Source organism: Labrus mixtus, chromosome 5, assembly GCF_963584025.1.
Source record: "Labrus mixtus chromosome 5, fLabMix1.1, whole genome shotgun sequence".
Lineage (NCBI taxonomy): Eukaryota > Metazoa > Chordata > Actinopteri > Labriformes > Labridae > Labrus > Labrus mixtus.
Genome location: NC_083616.1, coordinates 19206857 through 19228316, shown reverse-complemented (window position 1 = coordinate 19228316; position 21460 = coordinate 19206857). Strand labels below are relative to the sequence as shown.

The window sequence follows — 21460 nt, the reverse complement described above, 5'->3', positions numbered from 1 at the left end:
TCCCATTTACTCAGTGCAAGGTGTCCTGTGCCGAAATTACTTCATCCGTGTTAACAGATGGGGGAGCTATTGTCTAACATGAAGTTATTACACTCCTGCCCCCTCAAGCCCCCACATACTGAGGCCCACACACTCTCTCCATCCATCAATCAAAAAACAAAACAGCCCCAAATCCTCAAATGAGTGTTTTTGAGTAGGTAACTGTCTAAAAAAATATATATTCACGTTTTTTTAATCATTGGAAGACACTCTGAATAAGCATATCATGCGAAGAAAATAGTGGTATTGTAGTCTAAATAAGACAAGAGATCAATTATTTTTCATCCTTTCATCCTCCGCGTAATTTTACCTTTTAGTGTGAAGATTAAAAAATTAAGCCTAGGGACATCTTTAGTATCCAAGGCCATTGAAACACAGCCTGTTGCGCGCAGGCCTATGTAAATTTGGTGGCGCACGCATGGCGCACAGAGCCAAAGATAGAGTAACAAATCAGGAATTTCCCTCCTGCCACTCCTGAGAGCACGAGAGAGGACAAAAGTTGGGGATTAAGCGCTGGTCCTCAGAGAGGAAAGGCTAAAAGCAGGCCATGTACCTACATTTTTGTTACGATAGCTCGCTTCCAGACGCGCTAAGGATATAATGTTGGAAAAGTTTTAATTTCAGATTGGACACAACGTTGCATGATCTCAGAAACTTTGATGGAATAATTTACACTCAGCAGGAGAACAGTGTCTATTTAGTATAGCCTGCTGTGTTTTTCAAGTTCTGTTTTAATGACTTTTCTCAGCTTCTCTGGTGGGATTGCTGTCGCTGGTCACTTTTTTTCGCTACTGAGTTTCTGGATGGCGTAGGTGGTGGCAGGAGTTTCAGAATCACCGTTCTAGGTCAAGGATTTAATATTTTCAAGATAAATGGTCCAGGATATTGAACGTGAAACATATCGGAGTACTTAACGCCAGTGAAAGGCAATCATCGTCACTTTCTGAGAGGAGTATGCGGAGTAAAAACGGCGTCTAGAAGGATGCTGCTGCTTGTACAATGGAATTGAAGAACACTTTTGCTGTTGTTGCGGTGGTTTGTCTCTTCTTTTGCTCCAGTTCCTGCCAAGAACTCAACCCTAAAGGACGGAATGTATGCAAAGCACTTGGGTAAGCATCAGAACAAATGAAAGTATGATTGAATACGCTTGTAATTGATGCAGATCAGTTTTGATGCTGAAGTTTCCTTTGAGACATATTTCGCCTCTTTCTTCCGCATGTCTCTAGATACGACTTTTTGTGAAAATTGCCCAGTCAGAGTTTTAATTGCGTTAAATGCAAAAAGCATTTTGGAATACCTCAAGAAGTTTGCATTTTATTCCGTACAAATAAAGTTTAAAAACACAGCAAAACATATTTAGAACTTCATATTAGACCCAAAAGCTGCGCTGGCCTTGTGCTCGAATAACGGTTCACTAAAGCGATACAAGTAGAAACAAAAACGGAGATCGACTGAACCCTTTAAGATTCTCCATAACTTTGATATAAACGAGTAAAATGCATCTTTTAATAATAATAATAATAATAATAATGGACTAAATTGTCGCTTTCTGTCTTTCCTTTCGACATATTTGTGTTCCCAATCCGCTGTACAGCAGGAGGAGGAGTCCATTGAGGAGAGCAGCTTTACAGATGTGTACATCTGGAACAGAAGTGTTTACATCGCCCTGTAGGGGCGCTCTCATTGACCTTAATAGCAATCGTGGCACTATTTGATAACACACTAGGGCTGGCCTGATCATTAAAAAAAAAAAAAAAAAAAAAAGTTTTTGAGGTTTTGAAAAAAGTTTATAAAATGAATTATAGTTTGATTGACAGTTGAGTGTAGTTCAACTAAAGGTAAAGTTAAAGCATCTTATATTCAGTCAGCCCCCTCTCTGAGGTCAGGGTGTCTGAAGAGCAACATTTGATGACCTCTAGGATTATAGCAGAGCCTGTGGATGCTTGTTTACTCATGTAAAAGAAAAACATCCAAGTCCATAATTGCTAACTGCAGCGTCCAAGCTTGTTGGACTCATGTCTATGAACTTGGATATTGTGGTCGACAACAAACAACAAATGTAGTCAAGGGATCATTCTTAACTATGCTATACGATATGATGTGCTTAAAGTTTGTAGAAGTATATTTTGTTTCTTTTTACATAACTTGAACTCCTTTACAATTGTGGGTGTGAGTAAGCATAAAAGACAAAGTGAAAGGAAACGTTCAATGGGCAAAACTGAAAATAGATCGGCTGCAAAGTGCACTGCAACAATGAAGAGCTGAAAAGTTTTGTATGTGCTTTTGTTTCATTTTACCTCATTGGGAAATAAGTTGTAACTTAACTGAAAACACAGTGATCTGTGAAAGTGTATTTGCAAAATTCAGTTCTGGGCACCACTTTTCCACAAGTTTGACGTTTTGGCCCTCCAACAAGCGTTTACCATTTATTGCAGTGAACTTGCTACTTGTTTTTCTTACATTAAACCCATAATACACCGTCAGTGCTTTCTGATGTTGGAAAAAGCATTTATGAGTTAGTAAAAAAATAAAAAGTCTTTGGCAAAGGTAGGAACATTGTTTGTCCAATAGTGAAAGACAAACATGAGTGCGTATATAAAAAGAAAAACCTCCACAATACATGAATGCAATCTCTCTTCTTGAGTGCTGACATGTATTGCCTTTGCGAGGTCAGCAAAGGTCAATTGCGTACATGGTTGCTGTAGTTAATCAAAAAATTGGAGCAGAACAGTTGCAAAAAGTTGATTCCAGTTTCATATCTGGCAGATAGATCATTTAAAAAAAAAAAATGTGTTAATTTAAAGTGAAAGTATACAGAGGTTAGACCTGTGATCTCTTCCACGTGCCTATTCTGGCAGGATAAAAAACAGTGCCGATCCCTTCTCATTGACAGAAAGCAAACTACTATCTTCAAACACTTTAGGGGAAGCTGACGTGTTGCAGGGGCCCCACAGAGGTCACAGGCGTGGGAGGAAGAGGAGACACATCCGTTTTTTCCTGACAGGCCTTAAAATGTGGCTGCTAAATACTATCTCTGATTATTCACTGTCCTGCTACTATTTTTTTATTAAGCGGTTAAAGCTTTTATACAGATGGGAAGGTCCTGGTTCATATAATTATTCAACCATGTGCAAAGCATATGCAACACATACAGTGCCTTGCGTACGTTTTCAGATCTTAGCCACATCAATGAAAAATGTAAGATCACAGAGGCATGAGTTGGGTGTGGACGTTGTCGCTTTGAAACAGGTTTTATTGTACTGTATTTTACCCATAATTCACCTCTCATCCGGGATCTCATAACTTCTTTTTCCAGGTCATCAGGGTTTGTGTGTTGCAGTGGATGGGGGCAGCTAGGGGATGAATGCCTGACACGTATGTACCAAACACATTCATCAGTTCATGTAATGCAGATCACTGTGCCAGACAGCTCAATCATGTGGCTTGTTCTTGTCCATCCCAGCTCTCTGCGAAGGCAACTTCACCTGCAAGGAGAATGAGGTGTGTGTCAGGCCCAATGAATGTCGCTGTCGTCATGGATACTTCGGAGCTAGCTGTGATACTAGTAAGTTATTATGTCAGTCATTTTTAGCTACTGTATACGATTGGTTCCCACTTTTTTCCTCTCAGGCTTGTCGAATTAGCTAAACTAGCTTTTATTACTCACATTAAACTGAACAGCTCAACAAGGTGACATACATATGAATAAGCACTTCACATGAAGTTTTAATGCCTCATTATCGTTTCTATTCACCAGTCTTTAAACGCTGCCATGATCCAAACGTTGAGCTTCGTGAACTTCATGTTCCATCTTCAGTTTTTTCGATTTATTCGTCATAGGGTACAATTTGAGCGTCTTTTAAACTCTTTTCTCTGCTGTTATCATCTTCTTTCTCATTTCCCCATAGTACACAGTCATTTTCCAGACTTCTTTTTGCAGTTAGATATTATTACAATTACTCCTCTAGAGTCGGCTGTGTTTAGAGCCGTGCCTCGTAGCAACAGTCTGCTTTTCATGGTGTCATCGTTGTCTCACGTTTAGAAGCTCTACCAGGAGTAAGTCATCTAACCCAAGTTGCTAAAAAGTTGTCTATGCAATACCTGCATTCCCATTTGAACTTGCTGTATGTTATGATTAGTGCTTGTTAGCGTGTTTTTAGCTAACGCGATAAACAACATGACCAAAGTAAACAGTGTTTCTGCAAAACATTTAAAATCTCTAAATACAGCCATAGAAACCCAAGAGAAGCTTCATACTTTCTTGTTAAAGGGTATTAGATGGATAATAAGATTTTTCTGATCCCCACACTGTCTGTTAACAGAGTGCCCTGCACAGTTCTGGGGACCTGACTGCAAGGGGAAATGTAACTGCTACCCCAACGGCCAGTGTGACGACTTTACCGGCCAGTGTGTCTGCAACCACAACCGCTGGGGACCCAATTGTGAGAATGCCTGCATGTGCCAAAAGGGCAAGTGTGACCAAGAGACGGGCAAATGCTCATGCCATCCTGGTGCCTGGGGCCCCCAGTGCAACAACAACTGCTACTGCAGCATCCACTCCACCTGCGATGCAATGACGGGGCGATGCATGTGCAATCCTGGCTGGACAGGGAGGAACTGTGCCATCCAGTGCAACTGTAACAACTCACCATGCGACCAGTTCACAGGACGCTGCCAGTGTCGAGAGAGACTTTGGGGTCCACGGTGTGAAAGATACTGCCAGTGTATCCACGGCAACTGCAACCAGGCAGACGGCTCGTGTACCTGCGTACCAGGGTACCGTGGGAAGTTCTGCAGGGAGCCATGTCCTGCAGGGTTCTACGGTCAGAACTGCAGGAACAGGTGGGGGAAGAAAACTTGGCAAAGAGCAAATGTACAATTTTAAACACATGAAACATGCCTTTTTTAACAGATGTCTAATGTCCAGCACCCCTGCCTGCTCTATATTACGGTGCGGTTTTGTGGTTTGATAGGAAATAAGATTTGATATATGCTGCTGGTGATAACCCATAAAAGATCTGAACATGTTGCTTAATGGAGCAGTTGTAAAGTGAGATTTGGGAGTTGGTATTCACATTATCCCATAATCATCGGCCAACATGTAAAAGCAATTCAGGTTAAGTGTTTCGCCTTCCATGGACTGTGCTGATCTCACAGGATACTGTTGCTATAAACTGAAGAGAAACAAAGTTAAATGTTCTTTTTTAATCAAAAAATAGAAACACATTTGAAGGAAAACTAATACAAACTCTTTTCTTCACGATCAAAATTCTTTAACAGTTTCGCCAAAGATTGATGAGGTGGTCGATTTTTGTCAAAACAACACAAATTAGATGTCTGTTGTTTTTGAATTCCTTGGCTGAACACAGGTGTGGGCACTGCAAGGGCCAGCAGCCCTGTAAGGTGACGGAGGGACGCTGCATTACCTGCGACAGAGGCTGGAACGGGACACGGTGTGACCAGCTCTGCTCCAAAGGCTTCTTCGGCGACAACTGCCAGGAGGTGTGTCCAACCTGCAAAGACGGACACCACTGCGACCCTATTCAGGGCAAGTGCTCCCACTGTAACCCTGGCTGGATTGGGGACAGGTAAGACATTTCACACACACTTAAAGAAACAAGCAGAAATACATTTTTCAGACATGTAGAGCTTTGTCATTTTCAGAATTCAAAACATAATGGCTGTTTCTAACTAGTAGCCAGCAAAGAAACCATTTCCCACACTGTGATAATGTCTATGACTCATTCTGCTCAGCTTGAAAATGACGGTAATCACTGCATTCCTTTTGTGTGTGATAGGTGTGAGGTGCGCTGCCCCAATGGCACATATGGCGAGAACTGCGAGAACAACTGCAGTCACTGCTTTAATGGCATCTGTCATGTTGTCACTGGAGAGTGCCTGTGTGACCCGGGGTTTTATGGCACCTAGTAAGTCACAAGACACCTCATGCCCCAAAAAAGTCATGTTTATGCCCTAGGCAGTTTTACAATACAAAGGCTTTATATGAACACTTTCACACACTTGGGATTTAAAGAGAGAAGGTAGTGTTAGAGGCATTTTTTTTACAGATACAGATAAAAGAAAAGTTATAAACCAGAAAAGTAAAATGACTACAAACGTATAGCAGAGTAAAATGTGTCTTTAAGAAAGAACTGGTCTGTTTCTAGGTCCCTTTTTTTATGCATCCAATGCTTTGGATTCATTTTAAACACATGTTTGTGTCTCTTTTGTTAAAGCTGTAATATGACCTGTCAACCTGGCCAGTATGGAGTGAACTGCAACCAAACCTGCTCCTGCAATGACAAGAACTGTGATCCCGTGTCTGGTGCTTGTTATTTACGTAAGACAATCTCCGTTTTGGTGTTTGTTATATTCGTAAGAAAATCTCCTATAAGGGGATTTTATACCCATCATAACATCTCCTTTTTGGTGCTAGTTATTTACGTATGAAAATCTCCTCTTTGCTTCTTGTTGTCTACGTAAGAAAATCTTAGTTTTGGTGCTTGTTACTTATGTAAGAAAAGTTCCTTGATGGTTCTTGTTGTCAATGTAGAAATTGTCCTTTTTTTAAGCGGCAACCACAAGCTTTGTGTTTATGCTGTTTTAAATGTTTTGTCTGTGTGTGTGTCAGTACGTGTGCACAAGTAGCCTTTTTTTTAAATGGTACCTTTTCAGAGACAAAATCAGTAATTTCTTGCCTGTACTACTTGTACCAGAGAAATATTTTTCCAAAGAACCAGATGCCTATATTAAATGTCTAATAGTTGGCTTTACACACTGAGTAGCAACAAACACATCTATTCAGGTCAGTGTTTGTAGTGGGAGAGTTAGCATAGCAAGGCCTTGATAGCAATTCCAGACCAAAACCGGTGTCCTTTTTATGGCTGTGTTTGTTGGCTCTGTTCCTGTCCAGATAGAGAGAGAGAGGGGAATAGAGAGAGAGAGGCAGAGGAAGGAAGAAATAAAGAGGGGGATGTTGAAAATGTAGGCGAAAAGAAGAAGTTGGAAGGGAGAGAGAGGTAGGAAGAAGATAGATTTAACAGTTCTAACATCATTTAAGGCAGACAGGTACAACATTGTAGTATAGGACACAAAGGCTTGGCGACCAGGTGACATGATCGGCCAATGGAAGGCTGGTCAGTGATGTTATAAGACCTTAACATTTCACACCTTATCCCCCTCGAAACCGTTTCTATTCTTTATCCCGCTGTTAGCAATGACACCATGTCACACCGAGACGGTCTAACGATCCATCTCAGCCTCATGTGACAGAGTCAAGACCACCTCTGCTTAACTGATGCTTTGCTTCTCCTCTGGTGTCGTCTGTCCTTGCAAGCGCCAATTGCAGTCCACTCTTATGCAATGCAGCACTTAGTATCTCTGGGGTGTATCCCACTAGAGGGAGGGGTGCTAATAAATCATTACTGAGTTATGGTTGGGGGGGGGGGGGCGTAAAAGTAAAGAGGGGATGAGGAGAGAAAGTTGCTTGCAGGAAATCAGCAGTGAAAGGGTAAGTGGCCCTAAGTCATAAGGGAGATACGACTAATAATGAATAATTTGGAGTGGATTTCAGCCTGTTGCAAACCCATTTCCTCAGAGATGCTTAACGTCAAGCAGCAATTAAAGATACATTGTTAATGGTACACTTTGCTCTATCTTTTTTATCGAGCCTGCAGCAACTTTCACGTTAATAAAATTGATGCACAGTTATGTTAACCCCCTTTTAGAGTAATTTGAATAGGCTTCAAAAGTAAATCATAGTAGTTTGCAATATGGCAAGGTCTCAAGAGTTAGTGATGACAGGGATTTGTTGAAACTGGCATTCAAAGTTGTGTGGCACACCCAGAATTCCTTGCACCTCGTCTTTCAGAGCCCAACCAGCGGATGGGTGTGATTGCGGCTGGAACCCTGGTCGCTTTCTTGCTGATTGTCCTGCTCTCGCTGCTGTGCTGCTGCTGCCTATGCCGACACAAAGACGACCACAAGTGAGTGACATATTGGTGACTTCAACTCAACGCTGCATGATGGGGGTTTGGGTTTTTAGAAGGTGTTTTTTCAAAGGCGCAACCTGGTTATAAAAACAGAGGAAATTGTTTTCTTTCACTCTTTCTCACAGGTTCCAGGTTGTTAAATGAATAAATGCATATAAATTGTATTTGAAGGTTTCTCATGTTTTGACATTACACTGTGAGTAGCAATATGAGCAGCCGCCGAGCCCTCAAAATGGGCATGGGGCCATGTTTAATACGCCTCTTTTGAATGATTCATTTGAATTTCCATGGTGTCATCCCTTTTCAGTCCTAACCATGACAACTCTCTCGACCAACAGCAAAAAAGCCAAACGGATCCTGTGTGGACGATTCAGCCGAATCAGCACTAAACTTCCCCGTATTCCACTGAGGCGACAGAAACTGCCCAAAGTAGTCGGTAAGCCCCAAAACACTTTTTCATATCCCACCACACTGCTGCCAGAAGCTGCTTGGTTTTATGCAATCCTCGTCCTCTTTGGTAATTGTACAACGCAGTTTAATAAAGTAGCATCAAGCTTAGCTCTTTATTAGTAGCCAATGCATGATGACATGATGACAAAAGCGGCTATATCATTTCTTGTAAAGTAGACAATATTGTCTGACAAAAGAATCTGAAAAACATACAAGTACTGATGGAACTTTTTCACCAAATTAGAAGAGTACAGGCTCTGCTTCAAAGTAAAAAGTAGTCCTCTAAATTACGTTTTTTCTTCTGCCTGTGTTTGTGCAAAGTTTACTGGACATCACATAATATTTGGGACACTAAAACGTATTAAATCAGTTGAATGCCGAACGTCTTGCAGCCCTGAGTCTGCTGCAATGTCTTTATCAATGTTCTCTGTTACTTTTTTCATTAATGTTGCTTTAATATCAGTGCCTGTCACTGATATCACATTTACTACAAGTCCCTATGGGCAAATGAGTTTCTCTTAAAGGTTTCATCTTGATACATTCTTGCCTTGTTTCTGACATATTATGTCTGTTGTGTGTGCAATTAATGAAATAATTCGACATTCAGTTGGTTATTGTCGAATCCTGGAAAGTGATTCAACAATAAACAACTGATTTTGTGATTTTGATGTTTGGAAAGCCGAGCTAAATGGGCTGTACGATGGTGCAGTAGTAGTCAGTGTTGTTGCCTCACAGCGAGAAGGTTCCTGGTTCGAATCCCGGTCGGACAGAGCCCCTCTGTGTGGAATATCCATGTTCTCCCTGTGCATGTGTGAAGATGGGGCAAAATGCTGAAAAGTCTAATCAAATAAAAACAATTCCCCTGAAATGGCAGAAGTGTTAGAGTAGAAAGAACATAATAGATGTTACAATGTAGGTGTCAGATCTGTGGTTCTACTAACTGTCAATGCTTGAATATGTCTTCAGAAGAGGCAATGACAGAAATGAGTGACACTCAGAGTGACTGAGCATTCTCCTTCAGTGCTACCTCAGCCTCTCAGATGATAAATAGGGTTGAAAAGTGTATGGTGGCTGCCAGGCAAGTATGGGGTTTCATTTGAAAGGTATGCACTGTTTTAGAGCCCCTTATTATTCTTGGCACCCTCAAATGCCATGTGTTCATATTATTACAACCCTAAACTGGGGCTTACACTCCCCCCCTCCCCCCCAATTTTCTTACTGACTTGTTTCCATCGTCTTTTTCCCCAAGAAAATCTTTCTTGAGCTGTGGAGGAGGCCTTGTTATTTAAAGAAGCCTGGTGGTTGTCGGGGGCCCGGGTGGTGCTGAGTGATGGGCTATCAAAGGCCGCACTGTTTGGGTGGATGCTGCTGCTCCATGCGGAGGTCTCGTGGTCTGTGACAGATCTGTCTGTGACCCCAGTCTTTTTTTAAAGCAGACAGGGGAGATAGGCTGATCATTTACTCCAACCAGACTTTCCAAGTGGCTGTTTTTGTTTGGCGTTCTTAAACAGTTGCAACAGCAAAAAAAAAAAGGTAATTAAAAAAGGTTTATTATCTGAAATGAATGAGAAGATTCTATACTTCTTCATGACAAATCATGATAACAATGACAATGTATTGTCATGTGCTGCATACTGTACCAGAAAGCAATATTTCTCTATACTCCAAAAGCACAAACTAATGTTGCAAAGTGTTTATATTTATGTAATGGAGTTGGAAACTAATGCCTATTGAAGAACAATGACGGACTAAAAGAAAGACAGTTGCTGCAGTGCAGTTAGTCAGTTAATTAATCAAGAAAATGTATGATAAGTCATTTATCAAAACAACATTTGAACACTTTCTGGTTCCAGCTTGTTAAGTGTGTTGATCTTGTCTCTTTAATGTCATTGTGAACTGAAACTTTGGGCTGACAAACATGCCAATGGCTGTGAGTTCTGAGATCTTGTGGTTGAAAACTTTGTCGCCTCCCTGACATTTAAAGATTGAATGATTGATTGATTTAAAAAAAAAGCATGTATTTAAAATGTTGCATCGCAGTGTAAGAGCTGTAATATGAAATAATCAAATTTCACTGAAGTCACTCTGCTGTGGAAGGAGTTAAAACATGATGACCTGATTTATTTTTCATGTCTGAGCAGCATGTGCTGTTTTACTTATACAGCTGTTTTTTTTAAAGCTTGAGTTTGTCTCCATTATGACTCGGTCTTAAACCAAAACTAGGACAGTGTTGCCTTTGTCTCTACACAGTGGGACATTAATAAGCTTGTTTCAGATGAGCTTGACCACGTGCAGCAGAAATGGGCTAGAGGCATGAAAAGCAACGTCATCTTAATCAAAAGGCCTTTTTCTTAACATAATTGAAGTACTTAAAGAAACACGAAACGTTTTTTGAAGCTTACTGGTCAAAATGTCTTTATTGTCAGACATCAAATAAGATTACCAAGGATCAATTTATTTCAAGAACAAACTTCAATATCTACTCAAACCTTGAATGTCTTTTCCCCCTGCTGGTTTGTCCAATTTGTTGCCTCTCTGCTTTGTGTTGGGCTGCCCACAGAAGCATGGTCTGCCAACATTTAGAAACTCAAACTCTGACTAGGGCTACACAGTCCTGCACACACACATTCCAGAGGGGGCCCAATGGGGCTGGAAACAGGAAGTGGTCAAATTTACCCCAGCCCGTGTCAGAACCGTGATTTATCCACACCAGGGTCAGTAGCAACAGATGTGGCAAGAAACTGAAACAGGAACAGGGGGGGAAGTGGGGGAGGAAGAAAACATTTACTCGTCTGTTAGCATAGTTAGCCTCAGAGAATTAGCCACATGAGCAAGCTGTCACCTTTTACCCTCTTGGTAAAAAACTGAGGCTGTTTGCTTGTAGTTTACATTCCATTCAAAGCATATTTACTCCATGCCTTACAAACACACGTCTGTCTTGCATTCTTTGCATCTTCCGTGTTCATTAGTGAGGGCCAAGAGTAAACAGTTCCTTGCCGTTACCTTCAATCTACCAGACTGTCCTTACTTTATTTCAAATTTAAAGCAGGATTGAATTCAAACAGCACGTACGGTACTCTCAGTTTAAGACAGTACGAACGTTCAAAATGAAAGCCGAACAATTTTAATTTTTAAATGGGAAATAATGTAATGTCAAGTATGACATTTCAATGTGATTAATGAGGATTAACTATTGAAATTTTGGTTTTAATCACTATTTAAAAAATGAATCCTTTGACAGCCCTAGTAAATATGTTTGCAGCTGCTCAAATTCATAATGCATGAAGAATATTTGCACCTTAAAGTCATTTTGAGTGCATCACTTGAGACAAAGGGAGCTGCTAAATGTAAGTTTGCTTCTGCTAGTCATCCTTATCAAATTCAAAAATAAATAGGATCGCTGATTGGTTAAAGGCTCAGTTAGCCATGTTGTATGTCCCTTGATGTGGTGTATTTGTGTTAGACTTTGCATGTAATCCTGTAACCCTAACACGTGCTATTTCAGGCTGAAACATATTGTTTCTTCTTATTATTGGCAGGCAATAACCCCATTCTATGCCCAGATTTCCACAGCTGGACCAGACATTTGAACTAGCAACCTTCTTGTCCCAGCCAAGCTCAGGTCTGCTTCAGGTCTCTAAATCCACTGAGCAACTGTGGTGGCGTAGCTGTGCAGCTGGGATGTGTCAATAATACCCTGTTGTGCGTTGGTTTTCATGTTGGGAGGGACCACAGCGGCATCCAGTCTGCACAACAATCTGCCCCACTAGACCCTCAGTCTGGAGGGAGCAGCTTTCAAGGGCAGCAGTTGTTCATCGCTGCATACAAGTAGTATCCCAAAATGCCCACGTGTTAGCTTGTTAGCTTGTCGACTCACTTATTTGAAGGCTTTGCATAGGCTGGCTGCTCTACATTCCTCAGTTACCCAGAGCCCCCCCCCTCTATGTATCTGCCTATTGCTGCTCAGTAAGGGCCTTGCAAAAGGTCAGAGTTTATGTATTTATTCTTAAAGTTGAGTTTGGGAAATACATTAATAATCATTCAAACCTGAGTTTCTCGTGGCTCTGTATAAATGACGTATTGCAATTATTTTACCACATTCACAAAGATGATTGCTGTTTGATATAAAGCATAATTAGGAATGAAGATCCAAGTTAGTCTTTACCTACATTTCAATGGCCAAACAGTCCAATAGTAGCTACTGTACATGTTGAAAGAGGGCAAGTTTGCCTTGTGTTGTAGTAAGCAGGATATCCTAAAATAGTCACATAAATGCCCTTGAATGGAGGTCCCTCCTCCATACTGATTAAAACATTTTCTATTTTTGCCCTAAATTCCCCTTTAACACAAACACATCTGTACTTACTCATTGTTGATATAATGCAGCTGTGTAGAGGTTGTCCAGCCTTAAAGTAACACAAAGACCAACTTTTTTTCTCTTTTTCGTCAGTGTAGGAATAAAGATAGACATCTTATGGCTCATTCTTAGCATATCGGGTCAAATTTAAAATAGATCTCCTGTGGTACCTTCAGTTGAAAGCATTAACTTGAACAACTCCATACAACTCAGCTGCTTGACAGAAGTGAAAACAAAAACAAAAACAAAGCAAGGGTCCTTGAAAATTGCTTCGTACAAACATGTCAGCGTGTCAGTACACAAAAGTAATCTTTACCACAAACACACACACACACACACACACACACACACACACACACACACACACTTACATACACTAACACACACTGACCCAATTCTGTTTCGACAGTGACTAGATCTGGCTGTTGTTTAAGAAAATGTTGAAAGCAGAAGTAAGGCAACAACAGAGAGTCACATGATGTAATGCAAATAAATGAACAACACAACGCAACATGATAACATTAGATCAGTTTATGATGAAACATAAACCAGACGTGTTTGTTGTTGACAAAAAGGGAGAGGACAGGAATACATCATCTGCTCACTATTTGAATGGTATAAAGTATTTTCAGTATTTTTCTGTTTTGAAGTTTTTAAATAAGCATATCTGTCACTGATAAAAAATAAATTCAGTAAGAATGTGAACAAAATTGCAAAAGGCCTCTTATACCCCGAAAATACAGAGTAAATGCAGCTTTTTGTCTGTATTGCTTACACTTGTATTTGTTCATCTTTTCAGTTTAACAGTCAAACGACAACAACTACGGTACTTGGAGGGTTTATCTGCTGTCTAAACAAACGCCTGGGTCCGTGTATCATCGGACATGTAAACAGGACCATCTGATGTGGTCGGTCATGTCGAGTTAACGCCCAGCAGAGTTTAGGCCAAAACTGCACTGTGTACTCCTGAGGGGAAGATCAGCCGCAAGTATCCAAGTATCCCCCAGAAACCACAGCTGTCCTGACACTGAAAGGTCAGCTGAATGCTGCAGTGTCTGAAAAAAACGGGGGATGGAGTATATGTGTGAGAGAGAGGGAAGGGAAATAGAGATGGGGGGGGGGGGGCAGACAGTGAGGGAGAAACACTATCAAATCTACATATAGTTCAAATGACCACGAAACCCTTCAGTGACTGATTTTGAAGAATATATTTGTTTTTTATGTAAATGATTTTCCACTGTTGCATCAACATTACAGTTTCCAGTTTAATGCTCAGCTAAGTTAGCATGTCCGCATTACCTTCTCCCTTTGAAAGACACACATTTTACAAAAAATTGAACCATCCACTTTGAGGAATATTGTATATATTTTAAATCACTTAAATTTGATGACAGTGTGCTGTATCATCTCTCAGATAGAGAACATATAAGACAATAGTAGTTCACATACTCCTTTATCACTATTAGATAACAATCCACCCCTAGAGAGCTCTATGTACTTTTCCTAGAGTTGGGCCTTTTGTTAAATTCACTTACAAAACAAATAAAATCTAGTTTTCTGCAGACTCATTTAAACCAACACTTTCTAATACTTAGCAGCCGTCTTGAGAGTGAGTGAGAACAGACTGTTGTTTTTGTAACATGGTACAATACCCTCTGGCTGACCTTTTGGCTTCTGCGTTTGTTTTCTGTTCTCAGTAGCCCACCACGACCCAGAGAACACCTTCAACTGCAGCTTCATAGAGCCCCCTTCAGTAGCGGAGCAGCCCTCCCCCTCCTCCTGGTCATCCCAGGAGTCTTTCTCTTCCTTTGAGAGCGGAGACGAGGGGCCAGTTTACTGCGTGCCCCATGAAGGTGAGTCATCGTAAGAATAAATGAACAGTTTAGTTATCTGGAATGATGCACATAAATCCATAAATGGTCTGTGGCATAGCAGAGCTGTTTTACATACGGTACACACACATGCTGATAGAGTCACTTTCCTGAAGACGTTAAGATCCCCATTATGGCCGTGCACTGACTCACCCACTTCTGTAAATCTCATTATGGAGATAGCTTCTTCATCATGTGCAATCTAGATCCAGGTTTTGCTTGGATGACAAGGGAAGTATAAACAGGAAGTTGAACAGTCAAGTCAGCATATGGCACACATCCAAACAGTGACTAACTCCTTGAAGTTTGGTGGAAAACACTGATTCCATCAGTTTCTATTCTGGAAGTCTGACGTTAGGTTTTGTTTTTGGGGGATTTTTGGTTGTGTTGTGTGATTAATGAATGTTGTAGTTCTCTCTTGGTTTTCATTCTCCACATGGTTCAAGAGCTTTACATCAATTGGTTTAAGCCTCTTGAACTAAATAATTAGAGTTAACAAGATGAAAGGGTTTGATATGATAGATATGATCTGTTGCATTAGAGCCAGTCCAATCTCAAGCATGTTAGCATTTTCAGTGGCCCTGTCATGCTTTCTTTGGTGAGAAGGAATGTCTTACAGATGAAAACCATGAAATGTTGTCATTTGTAAATGTGGCCACTGTAATACATTGACTGGTTTGAAGATTTAAAACAAATGATGTGATAAATTGTTATTTATAATTCAAATTATTAAAATAACTAAAATAGTTGAACTTACTACTGATAACCCATTGTTATTCTTTGTATGTGTCAACATTTAAATCATATGAGAAAAAAAACCCTTTAAAACATTCTATATTGATGCACAGCAGTTCTGGATAGCATCTACAGTGGCCAGGTAAACTACAGGATAATGGTTAAAGAAGTAAAATAGCATCATAAGTACAAAATCACCGATTAAGCAGACTGTCTCCCTTCTGTCATTGACTCCAGTAGAGTGTATTGTAGTGCATTAGTGAACGTTTGCCAGACCAGGTGAGGCTGCATACGCACAACCACCAAATGTGTTCATTTGACCCATGTTTCCTTTCATTGCATTGGAATTCAATTTCACGTCTGTAAGAGCAAGAAATTGAATTGTAAATTTCATAATTATTCTGAAATTATCGTAAAATTATTTTTTCTTTTCAATTATTCTGCTAAACAAGAATTGACTCTAACTTCTAGCATTAAATAGTCTCTGTATATTCCTAATATATTGTTTTGGATTTTTCAATGCTCTACAGACTCGGTAAATGAAAGCAAAGAGAAGCGGAGCCCCAGCCCAGCAGCAGAAAAGCCAGAAGCTGACCTTACTGAGGAGGATGCAGGGGAGTACACCTCCCTGAAAGACACAAGTGTTACAAAACCAGAAGGCAACGAGCAGCCCCTGCTCAAGTCCTCTGACAGTGAAGGCTCTACCAGTGGCTCTGAATCCAATACTGGAGCCCTCTATGCCCGCATCGCCCGCCTCTCTAAGCAGTCCAAGGAGGATGATGGAATTGGCAAGGACAGGGATGGCACTCCTACACCAGAGGCTAAGCGCAATGGAAAGCCACCACCCTCACCTGGCAAACCAAAACCACGGCCACCAGACCCATCCACTAAGCCCAAGGTATCATGGATACATGGGAATACTACAGGGTCTCCCCAACCAGAACAGCAGGGGCATGGGGGAAATAAGGCACTTTCAGTGCCAAAGGAGAAAAAGAGGAGCTCCAGCGATGGCTCATCCAAGAGTGAGGAGCGGCACAAGATGAAGGAGAAGAGCCGTGAACAACAAAAGAAACAAGAGGTTAGAGAGGCAGAAGTCAACGGCTCTCCAAGCAAACACAAAGTTCTGCGGGTTAAGAAGTCTGGGGACGAACACAGCAGTCCCACTCACATGGAACACATCAACGGTGTAGTTCAAAATGCCCTAAAGAAGATCAGCAACTTCCACAGCTCCTCATCTGAGAAGAAGAATGCTGATATTCCGAAGGAGACGCCAAAGGAGCCACCAAAGAGCCCCAAAGTCATCCACCCTCACATGAACTCAGAGGCTGCCACACTCTTGGCTGCTCAGCTCAAAGAGAAAACTCAAAGCATTAACAGAAATGAGGGAACAGGTCTGACAAAGACCAATGGTCTCTCCACGCCCAAGGGAAACCGGGAGAAGCCGACACCACCACAGAAAGCCAAGAGGACCCCATCTGGTGGACCGGGTCAGCAGGGCTCCACTAAGCCTCTGCTGCCCACCTCAAACAGCCTTCAGAAGATGGTGGCACCTGTCACCACCGACCCAGGGACCCCTGACACCACGAGCCCGGAGAAGCAGGACTTGAACGGCTCAAAGGCAGGGGACTCGACGTTGGACCCTACACCAAAGAAGACTCCCATGAAAAAGCCTCCCAGGAAGAAAGGCAAGGATGGTACTTTGGAAACATCAGAAAGTAAAACACCCCAGCAAAAGACAGCCATTATGCCACCACAAGTAGTGAAATAAGTGTTTCGAAAGCATATGGCCAAACGTTTTTGATGGATCTGAATGAGACTTAAAAGGATTTGTTGGAAGAAGAACCAAATATTTTTTTGTAAAGGATTTTAAACATTTTCTGTGTAAGTGTGCAGTGACTCCAGGACCAGTCAACAATGAGAAATGTTTTTAAATGGAAGGCGCAGTTGAGTCATATTGGTGAGTTGTATTATAATGCCTTCTATGCACCATTGTATTTCTTTTCAAGAAGCCTGTTTTTATAAATACTGCGTACCAATCTCAAACCACAACCTGTGGCTAAGCAGGGCACAGCTGTGAGAACAGCCGTGCACAGATATATTCCATAGTTTACTCATCTCTATTCATCCACCACTATATTTATACATGGATTGCTTTTGAGGTTGAATAACTGTAATTTTCTATGATGATGGAAAAATAGCTTTCTTTTATGTATGCTTTTCACAGGTACTAAAGGTACTAAATGATGCCAAAATTCAGCCCTATGAGAGCTATTTCTGGTTCTTTTCTTGTTCTCATCTATAAGGACCAACATGCACAAATACAGTTCCATAGTTTAAGCCATCCTAGAAAGACATTCTATCATTCTGCATTTGAAGACTTTTTTTTTTAGCAGATGATAGTCTCATTCATTATAGTTACACGAGAGGAATCTACTTTTTTACGGAAGCAAGTAAGTGATATACGACACTGTTAGAAATGCGTTTCTTTAATCAACTTGATTTGCCATCCAAGTACAAAGAACACAAGTTATGCCACTTTACGGACTTCAATAGTCATCAGTGCTTGAGAATCATCAGAATGTGCTCTTTCTTTCTGTTTGATTAAGTCAGCTTGACCAAAAAAGTGAACCCTCTCTATACTATGACTTCACTTTTTGTATTGCTTATGAATCACAGTAAACACAAGGACCTTTCCTCTATGAAAGCAATATCTCCAGTTTTCTTCTACTGTATGTCGGAAAACATATAACAGGACAATCTCTTCTGTGTATCAGAAGCAATACTTTCTTTAAGTAGTAGTTGTAAACTGCATTCTCTCAGAATGAGGCTGCCTTGTATATTTTTTTCCCAGTTAAGTCAAGAAACTAGGTCAATATTGTCATTGGGCTTTTCTCATTTCACATGAATTTGTTTATGCCATAGGGGTAGGGTGTGCAAACAAATTTTGTGTCATTTTTTTATATTTTACCTTAAGGATCAAATTATCTTAAGCTAGTACATTTATGCTTAAGTCCTGGGTGCTTTAGTTTCATATTTTAGGATAAGGTTTAATGGTACCGTGCCTCAAATGCGTCAACTGTGGATCAGTTTAAGCAGGAGAAGCTATATTTTACTAAATGATGTTGTCAGCTTTTATGTCAAGTGTTGATCCTAAAATAAGTAAACAAAAAAAAAAAGCTGGTGGGTTGGGTTCTTTGAACTGGATTAATTCAGGTTGTCTTTGAAAAGTAGCACTCAAAACATGAGCTATAGCGAATGGATGATTGGTATGTATGCAGCAAATAAAAATGCTATTGTGAATGTTTCGTATTCTTCAGCCATAAACATGCCAAATAGTTTGAAAATGGTCCTTGGTTTTATATGTTTTTTTAAGAAGGTACAACACTTTCCCTCAGTTTCTTTTCCAACATTTTCGACTTGTATACATCGTGTACTTTTCATTATCTTTGTAAGCTGTGCTTATATGACCTTTTTAGTTCTTTTGTTTTCCTTGGTGTCAATGAACTGGCTTTCATTTCTTGTTTGCTTTTTTTTTGCGATGTTGCTTATTTTTGGCTCTGAAGCAAGCCTACAGTATGAGTTCTTTTCCTCCTGTTAAGTTTACATTGGCTTGTAATTGTTCTCTGTTGATGTTATTGTTTGTATAACACTTAACTGCATGACGCAGAGTGTAATTATATAGCACTGATAGCTGCACAGGAAATCTGTAACCTTCTTGTTCCCTCCCGTTGTTACTATTGCCTCTCATAAAAAAAATAACTCATACAGAAAGGATTGTACAATATTACCATGATACAACTGTTGAAACAATAGCATATACTTAAAAGAAACATAACATTGTGTTATATGAAGTGGCATTTTTTTTTTATCTGACTGGCCCGTGCCTGTTTTTATAGGCTCACAGTACATTTTTTTAAAGAAGGGCCTGAAAAGCTGCAAAAACATTAACAATTGTAAGGTATATCTTTGATTTCCATGTGTGTATGGTGATTGAATTGTTGTGTCCTCATTTACTTCTTTGGAATAAAAAAGCAATACATTTAGCTCTAGTCAAACAGAACTTATAAAGTCAGTCCTCGTTTAATTGCCACAAAAGGACAGTCAACATTTGCTAATTTATTTATACCACATTAGTTCTGATGGGGTCATGACCTCTCAATGGCATCTGCTCCCAGTGTCTTTATCCAGTGTTCAATGACTAGAACAACAAGGAGGTGAAAAGGCCTGTATGGGGTAATACACCACATCATTATCTTACTGTGTTCTTCATACAGACTCATCCAAATGTTCATTGATATTTGACCCTTTTGCTGTGACTTTGGGGCTACTGAGCTGCAGGTTCACAGGGATGAAGCAGGAGTCCTACAGAGTTATTCGGTCACAGCGGCCCTTCAAAGAGCCCGAGGGGAACCAGGGAACTGTGCATTTGGCTCCTTCAGGATGGTGGGACAAGAGCTCCTTTCATGGAGGAAAAACAGTGGAAACTCTGTGCTAAGGAGTCAATCACGCGCTGCATATGTATCCTCTTTTGGCGGGGAGCAGAGGGATATAGCAGGATTGGGCCACAAGGCAGTGAAGGAGAATGAATGGATGGATATATGGATAGGTCTTGTGATGGGTAATTGAAACCAGAAAGGCAAAGTGGCTTTGTTTTTGGATTCTACACCCCATGGTGTTTTGCTTACTGTGTACATTTATATTATACATTGAAGGATTGAGTAGGATACTTAGGGATTATATAAGTCTGATTTACAATTCACTTTTGGATAAAATCATTGTCCTGATGTTGCAAACAAATAAATGTTGTTCTGACTTTCTATAAAATTTCTAAAGAGATAGTACATTTTGTTTGTTTACCATGAACTACCTTTCCTATGTTTTCTGTCGGGCATATCAAACAGTTTAATCAACATTTTTCACAATTTAAAGACACATATTGTTTATCGCCTTTTTAGCATTAGTAGCATTGCTCAAGGAATGACAATGTTAGAAATTCCATCATTTGCATCTTGACTTAAATATCTCAACAAATCTTTGATGTCAGGCATTCTTGGTCCTCAGAAGATGAGCTCTGGGATCTTTTGTGGCTCCTGGAGTAAACAGCTCCTCAGCTTTTTATTTTCTTCTTTTATTTAACAGGGACACGTGTAATGAACATTGCCTCAAATGTTCAATACAAAGTAAATGCCATGCATACCGGTTTCAAGCCATGGCTATTTGCAACCGTTGTCGCTGGCTAGGCTTTTGGGAATATTTGTAGTTTTAAGTAAACTATCTTCACAACAGTTCAGAATGGATGGCTATGTTATTCATGTATAGTCCTTATAGCTTGCTGTTGCTCATTACTGTCACCATCACCCTGTTTACTCATCGTGTCAAAACTTTGATTTGTTCAATTCACTGAGTGCAAACTAAGGATGGTATGCTGACATGCTTAACCAAGATAGCGAACGTGGGAAACTTTATTTTACAACAGTGTTAAAAGGAAGTGAGAAAATGTGTTTGTTCCTCACCCTCATAACTTAATTAATAATCCTCTTTTGTTTGTTGGCTCAGTTTGTGGACTTGGTTTTAAGTTTATCTCAGCTACCAGCCTCAAAGTCTCCAATTCAATCTTTCTTGAAACATCCTTGACAGTCTGTCAGCCAAACCACATACTGGAATCCTCCTCAAAATCATCTCATTTTTCATGTGACAATGGCTCTAAGTCTGATTCATTGCCAGGATAGAGAGGAATGTTGACACAACTGCCTCCATCTGCCTGTCCTCAACTCACAGATGGAGAAGATTCTCAGCTGAGCACACCAACACATGTTCTCTGGCTTTTCATGTCTGACATGTTGTGGGAGAGTTGCAGCTTGGAAATGTGCATTGCATGTTAGTGCAGTGCAGCATTTCAGGATAAACTGTGTTGACGGGGCATGTGTCGGACTTGTGATGGATTTGTATTCCTTCTGCTTTGAATGGTTTTGAATGAGAGCGGCCTGTGTATGATTATGGAACTTGGCCTTTTCATA

General features: G+C 40.5%; 1 protein-coding gene across 1 annotated transcript; it reads left to right on the top strand.

Moving 5' to 3' along the window:
- The first annotated feature begins 443 nt into the window (after window positions 1-443).
- scarf2 (scavenger receptor class F, member 2) lies at window positions 444-19503 on the top strand. The gene is made up of 11 exons (XM_061038404.1): window positions 444-1148; window positions 3356-3414; window positions 3503-3604; window positions 4362-4881; window positions 5409-5627; window positions 5838-5966; window positions 6276-6379; window positions 7910-8024; window positions 8369-8466; window positions 14535-14690; window positions 15974-19503. Exons 1-11 carry the CDS (start codon window positions 1039-1041, stop codon window positions 17209-17211), a joined length of 2850 nt encoding a protein of 949 aa, XP_060894387.1. The 5' UTR covers window positions 444-1038; the 3' UTR covers window positions 17212-19503.
- Window positions 19504-21460: the final 1957 nt, after the last annotated feature.